Here is a 7,802-nt window from a genome sequence, read left to right as displayed (position 1 = left end):
TAAAAAGCTTGGTATCAGCTGATTAAAAGTGAATTGCTCGTGTTCGCAGCGCGTAAATCTGTACGCACCTTTATAACTCGTGGCCTTTACCCAAGAAGTAATATAATATTATATTGGTCAATATCATACTTCCATAAACGATCTGGCTACTTAGCGAAGTTAGAAAGGATATAGTGAGGTCCACGTTATAATGACAGTGAAGGAACATACGAGAACAACGTTGCCAAGACTCCATTTTGCTACTGAGTGTTCACAGCTGTTATTCAATTCCTTTGATTAAATTATGGATTTCATGTCAAATTAATTAAATTCATCAATAGAATCTATTTTTTCATAATTTGATTCTAAACTTTGCTTTTATAACAGAGATCAGATTTACAAGCCTGAAATGGCGGCTAATTTGAAATGCTGTGATTCACCAATCTAAACTTCAAAACAACAGCAATTAAGTTTTTCGCTAGGTATTCTATTCCAATTTTTTCAAAATAATAGAAAAATAGAAATCCTATCTATAATAAGATAATTTCAATGGAAATAATAATGAATTAACCTTTCAATATTGTTTATACCGGTACCAGTGTAGGCGGTAGGTCTAACCTATTCCGGTAAACTGAAGTCTAGAATGGTCTCAAAGTTATTAACTAGAAGTTGCATTTCAAGTATAATTTATTTGTGTTTCTCATACGGTAATATCTAAAAATAATTTTATTCATTCAAAAATACATAATACATAAAATCAATAATACGACTCCTCTACTTTATTATTTTGTTATAAATCAAAATAAAACATGGCGGCTGAGTATTGTTTGTCTACTTCTGTACAGTCACTGTCAAAAGTGAAATAAAATATTTCTGACCAACTAACAACATTGCAAAGCTAGAGAGAGATTGTGCTATCTGTTTTTCTACATTGATAATGATACAAAATAATTCTCAACTATGAATGATTGGGGGAGGAACAACAGGCTTAAAGCCCAAAACTGTTCCTTTCCCAAATTTAGATAGAAATTGTCAAAAATAGGTTATGTTTACACTTCAGGTTTTTTGTCCAATTTTGAGTCCAAAATATATATAAACTAGAAATTTAGAATTTAGAAAAGTTGAAAACTAAGAATACTTATAATAAAAGCACAAAGATATTGTCGAATTTCACTAAAAATTTATTAAAAAATTTAAAACAGAACCATGGTTTCACGTAGTTAACCAACGCATCATCAGCTGTACTGAGGATGTTTTGTTGCATGTTAGACAAGGATAACAAAACTATTATCAATCATACACTGCCATTATAACGTGGACCTCACTATAGGCCTAACTGCTTTGCAGAATGATAGCAACATCAATGCTAATCAAATACTACCATTATAACGTGGACCTCACTATACTTGACCACCCTACATTCTAAAATGTGATAGTACGTGATTAAAGCAAGTAAGAAGACCGTAACTGTTAGTTATAAAACATTTTATTGACATAAACTCTACGCGGCCTGTTCGGAAGGCATGGACCTGATAATGTCTGAGTCACCGGGGTCTGTAATGGACAGTGTGCATACCCTGAAGTACTTTCCACACGCGGTTCCCAACTCAATGTTGTTTCCAGAGTAGTGGTGGACTCCCGTCTTGGCCAACATAGCGTAGTACTCGATCTCCGATTTCCTACAACATAAATGTATATTTTCAATATTTTTCACAAATAAATTAGGAAAAAAGCAAATTTAGAATGCGAGTTTACTAGAGATTCTGGTAACTTCTGGTAAAAAGGATTGAGAGTACGTCCCCCATGACGATTATGATCTTCTATCACGAGAAGACTCATAAGTATATTTGACTCATTTTTTGTTAGAATAAAGACTTGAAATAAACCATTAAAATAAACGACTCACCGATTTCGGTTGTTACACAATTTTCAAAAGCAGCTTTCACACTTACCGATTGTCAACCGATATTTATCATCACGACTCTCTGAATAACCGTTTCAACACTTACTGATTGTAGGTCGACACTCAGAATTTCTTTCAGATTGGCTGATAATTAGCCAATTAGAGAACAAATTCAAGTTTCGGCCGACATCCAGTAAGTGTGAAAGTTGTCAAGTGTCCTCCCATTTGCTGGAAAATCCACTTTTAAATTAAATATGTTTATATTTAATAAATTTGAAATTCCGCGACACTTTTGTTAATGGGACAAATAGCTTGTTGGTGAGTTGGCTACTCGGAGGGCGGCATTGTGGATGTCGTGACGATAAAATAATGTCGGTCGAAAATCGGTAAGTGTGAATACTGCATTAGAATATGGTGTAACAACCGAAATCGGCGAGTCGTTTATTTTAATGAATTACTCTAAGTTTTTACTTAACCCAAAATGAGTCAAATATGCTTATGACCCTCCTTATACATGATTAACGTTCCGGTAGTCGCGCCCTACTCAATCACACGAGCAGTCGCGTGTTGTACTTTTCACAACATCCAGTTTTCCAAGTGTTATGTACTCTGTTTACTGTCAAAACATATTAATTAATTTGTATAATTACTTTTTCTATCTTTTTGGATTATTTTACGCCTATGAACATTTGCATGACTACCATTTCATAGCCCAATAAGGTACATCAAGCAGAGCCATCAATTCTGTGTTATTGGTTCGTTTACGTCTTTCCCTATCTTATGCACAGTGCGACTTATACACTGTCGCGACTAAATGGCACCTAAAGACTGAATCATTGGTCGGTTGATACTGCAGCTCAGTGGAGTGATGGGGGAAAAGTTTTGGAATGCATAGGTGACTCATTCACTGACACCACCCTATTCAATAGTTTTGTGCAACAAAAAGACTGACACCGTTGTACTTTTTACAACAGCACGAATGCCGGAAAATTAAAAATAATAATCGTTATGGGAAACGAACGTACTTGATCCTTTTACCAGAAGTTAGTTGGAAGGGCTATTGCAATTCTGAGATAAATTGAAAAATTTAAATTTTTAAATTATTTAAATTTTAATTTGGGGAGAGGATTAGCACAAGGTTACCTTATTTTTCCTCTCCCTATCATTTATATGATGTATACTTATTATATCAATCAATAAAGAATAAAGAATTCATGCATCAGTTACTACAATATTGCAACTAATGACTGATTAACAAAATCCAAAAATGTTGAATCATTGAATCAATAAAATATAATAAAAACATTAAACGCGATACGCGATACCAAATGACATTTCTTCTCATAAAAAGTGTCAAATCAGAAGTGTGTCAACTTTGAATGTCCACCATTGTAAAAATGTCCAGCATTCATGATTGTAAAAACCCAGTACACTCGAAAGCAACAAACCCGCACCGACTTGAATGCCGGAATTTGAATACCTTGTTTTCATTCTCTTCCGACAATCATGTGTCGGCACGGGCTCAAAGTGGTTAAGCGTACGCCAAGTTTAATCATGATTCTAATCAAGGTTGAAAGACGAAGTCACGGTACTAAATTGGAAGCATGTAATTTAAATTACAGCTGAATTACACCGACATTAGAAAATTGACCATTCACATCTTATGGGGATAAGCTTTTTTAAAAAGAGTGCAAATTGGAGTGCTGTGCTAAAATGAATACGCATTGATATTGGACTGCACTCTGAATTGCGCTGCTTGAGACAAACGTGAACAAACATTGCATTAAAATTGAACGTTACTAAAGATAGGTTGTTTGTTTTCAATAGATAGATGAAGAAGTACTTCATACCACAGCTTAAACAACAAATATAAAAGTGCATTATATGAAATAAACTTAATGTTTATTGTTTCACTTGAAGTGCAATTATTTCATGCCTAATACAACGGCCATTATACTCATTGGTAGAAACTAGTGGATGAACCCCTATTCTCATATACTCAAACACGAACAGCCGCCATCTCAGAGTTTGAGGGGTGACCCCCTGAACTCCCTGACACAGTCTATCCGGTTCTCCTGGTCAAGGACGAAGAATTCAAGAATCATGTTTTTATGTAGAGCGGCTACCAATGGTCGTAATATTGAATGGAAAAGACTGAGAAATTGTCAAATTTCATACCTCTCTAGGACTACTGAAATTACTTATATACACATAAAACTACACAATATACACTGAAATTACACAATAAAATAAAAGATTACTTGATAAATTTCATTTTATTTCAAGTACATTCTAGTTTTAGTATGAATGATGCTGACAGTTTGAAATGTAATTAGCTTGTTCATATGGTATCAGATGAAGTAGATATCACACATTATTTGTACAATGTCAAGAAACTGGCTTCCTCTGCAAGAGTCTCAGATTAGTTCTTCTGGGGATTGAAATATCAAATTCCTATGATTGTATATTTATGTTTTGCTTGAATAATTAAATAGAGACCATTAGTTATTGATGAGTAACAATGTAATTTACTAACCTGAGAGGGGGAGTGTTGTTGGCAATGATGACAAGTTTGGCTTTTCCCTGGCGAAGGGTCTTGAGGGTCTGTTTCAAGCCGAGGTAGTACTTGCCAGACTTCATGACAAGGGCAAGGCGAGAGTTGATGCTCTCCATTGCCTTTTTCTGTAAATAAATACAAGTAGAGTTTAAGAAATATACCATAGTCCAATAGTTCTACAATAACTCTTAAATGTTTTCAATATAGCCTAACATCATCAAATTTATTTATTTAGCGTATGGCAGTATACACAACACATTTATGATCACAAAATTCGAAAAAAAAGAAAACAATAGAAAATTCATATATAAAACGAATGAAAATATCTTAGTCACTTTTGACCTGGAAATTAGAGGCATGCTTCCAGGGTATTTAAGTAGGCTATTGATGCTGGTTTAGCCACCAGGAAATCTTCATGTGCACCCGTGTATGCTGATCTGGGACACTCCTCCACTATGTGTCTCACAGTCTGGACTGCTCCACACTCACAGAAAGGGGAGTCAGCCTTCCCCCACTTATGCATCAGATAGGCACATCTACCATGATGAGTTCGTACCCTATTCAATTCCGACCATGTTTTACGAGGTAAATCGAAGCCTGGTGGCCTTTTGGCTACAAATGGGATGTCAATGTTCTGCTTTGCTGTCCACGCTTGTTGCCAGGCCTCAGTTAAACGGAAACCTGAATCTAAGGCTGTAATTGCCGTCCTAACCGGTGGCTTACGAGATTGCAGACGGCTCTGATTGGCATCTTGTATATCCTCATGTATTGGCAGGCTTCGATTTTCCTGTATCTTCTTGTACTCTCTAGTGAGGGCATTCATGCGTCGAAGATTTGGGGGTGGGATGTGACTCAACACCGGGAGCCATTCCACAGGGGTAGATCTCAGAACACCACCTATCATTCTCATTGAATTATTTAGCTGAACATCAACCCTATGAACATGAGAGCTATTCATCCAGACTGGAGCACAGTACTCAGCAGCTGAAAAGACAAGGCTTAGGGCTGTAGAGCGTAATGTAGATGCTGAAGCTCCCCATGATGTTCCGCAAAGTTTTTGCATAATATTGTTTCGGGTTTTTAGTTTTTCTGCTGTCTTTGTTAGGTGCTCTTCAAATAATATGTTTTAATATGATTTTCATCATCAAATAATATGTCACTATGACTCCTAAATGTTTCCAAGTGTCGACAGAAAAGATTCGTGAAGACTAATGCTCATATTTTATTCAGCCACCAGTCAGTGAATTGCAAAAATCCGAGCGAGTTATGGAGCATTAGAACTTAAAGCCCTCATTACACTCTAGGGTCCAGCTGGCGTCTCACTCGGCAGCCAATCCTGGTGTCCCACTGATGTCTCATCGGTCACTGAGGGCCGTTTTTACACTTCCCGATTTCTCACCGACACGACAGGAAAGCTCTCTGGTTGGCTGATTTGGTTAGCATATTAACAATAATCAACCAATCGGAGAGCTTCCTCCATTCTTGTTGTGTTGTGCCGGCTTAGTGTTAAAACAGCTCTCTAGTAGCATGCTCTAGTCAAATGTTAAGTACTAGCTCTCCAACACCCACTGGTGGTCTAATGCAGAACAAGTTTTCAATTTATAATATAGAATTGAATATGAAAAAATAGTGACCCTACAACAAAAAAATGACATTACTCTCTCGTTTCAAGAAAGATTATTAATACTGTAAAAGTCATATAATCGTTATTGATCTATATATAACTCGATAATGTATTTTGTAATTTATACTGAAAATGTTCTAATTTTACAAAATCTAGTTTCAATGCTCAAGGCATCATCTTTAGTGATGTCTAGACTACAATTTATTCAATAAATGCATTTTTATCTGGAGGCTGTGATTTTGATGTGCCTATAGATTATTTATGTGTTATGCTATGTTTCTGTGATTTGACCTACCCGACTCTGATTGATTCTTGTTTAATCTCCGTTTGACGTGACTGTGATATAAATGTTATTATTTGGTATTGTTTTGATCATTATTAGATGTTGTTTTTTTTCTGTTATAATTAATTTAATTATGATCTGGACTGACTCAGCAGTGGAACGGATAAGCTGTGATAAGATTTTTATATTGAATGGACTATTGACTTGAAACTTATATTGATATTGTATTGACTATAAATTACTGTATGACGAAACTCTATGTTTGTAAAAGGTCTTGAGTTAATAGAACATTATTATTATTGGCACAAGCTCGCAATGGTTATTCTTTAGCCGACAAGAGTTTGGATGTATGCACTTGGCTGACAACTCTTCTCGACAAAAATCTGATTTAAAGCAAGTAAAAGCAAACGCAGACATTGTAGCCATACACACTCTTGCACAGGTCATTTGTAAACAACTGAGAAGAGTCTGGCGCTGCTATTGGATGTTGAGCTCAGATAATAAAATATTTCTTAGTAAGTTGGAACATTTCCAGCAAATCTATAAAATTGTGATTTTGATTAATTAAATTTCACAATATCACTGAATAGTGTTCAATTCATTAATTAATATACATCAAGTAAATTGATTATTGATACTGAAAAGTAGGCTATAACATAAATTTTGCAATAACAAAAAAGAATAACAAGCCTAAAACTAAAGATAAAGTGGTTATAAATTTTCTGAAAAACGGAATTCTAGACAGAAAAATTAGCAAAGTACAAATATATTTTGCAGGTTGAAGTAAATATTCATAATAATTGGTAATGTGCAATGTGCTTTGATCTGTTGTTACCTACAAATCTACAGAATGGATGAGATAACCTAACTCTTATTGATTCAACATGTTTTCAAAGTGAAATTATTTTTGTTTATTGACTGATATTTAACCAAAAATATAATCTATTTTTATTTCAGTTTGTATACTAGCAAAATAATATATTTTATACAGTAATTCAATAAGGCATGGCCAAAAAACATAGTAAGCTCACGTGTCACATACCTGCTTCTTTTGTGCCATTTTGTAGATATGTGTTCAAATATAATCACCTGGAACAGAGATTGAGAATAAATATTATAAATCAAATAATAACTGTACAATTGTAAATAAAATAAGCTAAAAATTGTAAAGAAATTTAACTTACCACGAACAACTTTAACGTTTGGCAAGAACGATGAAAAAGGATGATGCCACCTAGATCGCCGAAGAAAGTGCCTTCTTGACCAACTACTCTAGATGGCAGAGTATATGTAGAGTCAATTCGGGAAAAATAATGATTAAACATGAAATAAGAATTTTATTTTTACTTTTTGCAATTTTTTAATATCAAAATCATTCTATTTTGATATATTATTGAAAATTTCAGAGTAGCTCTTTTCAGCTGATTTCCTTCTTTCAGATTTCATTTCTACGTGA

The 7,802-nt window shown here is 34.6% G+C and overlaps 1 protein-coding gene across 2 annotated transcripts; it reads right to left on the bottom strand.

Moving 5' to 3' along the window:
* Window positions 1-1,447: 1,447 nt before the first annotated feature.
* Window positions 1,448-7,800, bottom strand: LOC111050702 (60S ribosomal protein L30). Of its 2 annotated transcripts, XM_022337053.2 has the most exons (4): window positions 7,531-7,800; window positions 7,389-7,435; window positions 4,419-4,564; window positions 1,448-1,658 (listed from the first exon to the last, which is right to left on the bottom strand). In XM_022337053.2, the coding sequence occupies exons 2-4, from the start codon at window positions 7,404-7,406 to the stop codon at window positions 1,481-1,483; spliced, it is 342 nt and encodes a 113-aa protein (XP_022192745.1). In that variant the 5' UTR covers window positions 7,407-7,435; window positions 7,531-7,800; the 3' UTR covers window positions 1,448-1,480. The 2 variants fall into 2 exon arrangements, with proteins under 2 accessions (XP_022192745.1, XP_039295945.1); XM_039440011.1 differs by lacking the exons at window positions 7,389-7,435; window positions 7,531-7,800 and having other exon boundaries at window positions 4,419-4,618.
* Window positions 7,801-7,802: the final 2 nt, after the last annotated feature.

The sequence above is a fragment of the Nilaparvata lugens genome, chromosome 13 (assembly GCF_014356525.2).
Source record: "Nilaparvata lugens isolate BPH chromosome 13, ASM1435652v1, whole genome shotgun sequence".
Lineage (NCBI taxonomy): Eukaryota > Metazoa > Arthropoda > Insecta > Hemiptera > Delphacidae > Nilaparvata > Nilaparvata lugens.
This window is presented reverse-complemented; position numbering and strand designations above follow the sequence as displayed.

Coding starts and splice junctions, on each gene's coding strand:
- LOC111050702 (XM_039440011.1), bottom strand. CDS start 4,603: ATGGTATATTTCTTAAACTCTACTTGTATTTATTTACAGAAAAAGGCA. Junction 1,659..4,418: donor AACAACACTCCCCCTCTCAG/GTTAGTAAATTA, acceptor TTTATGTTGTAG/GAAATCGGAGATCGAGTACT.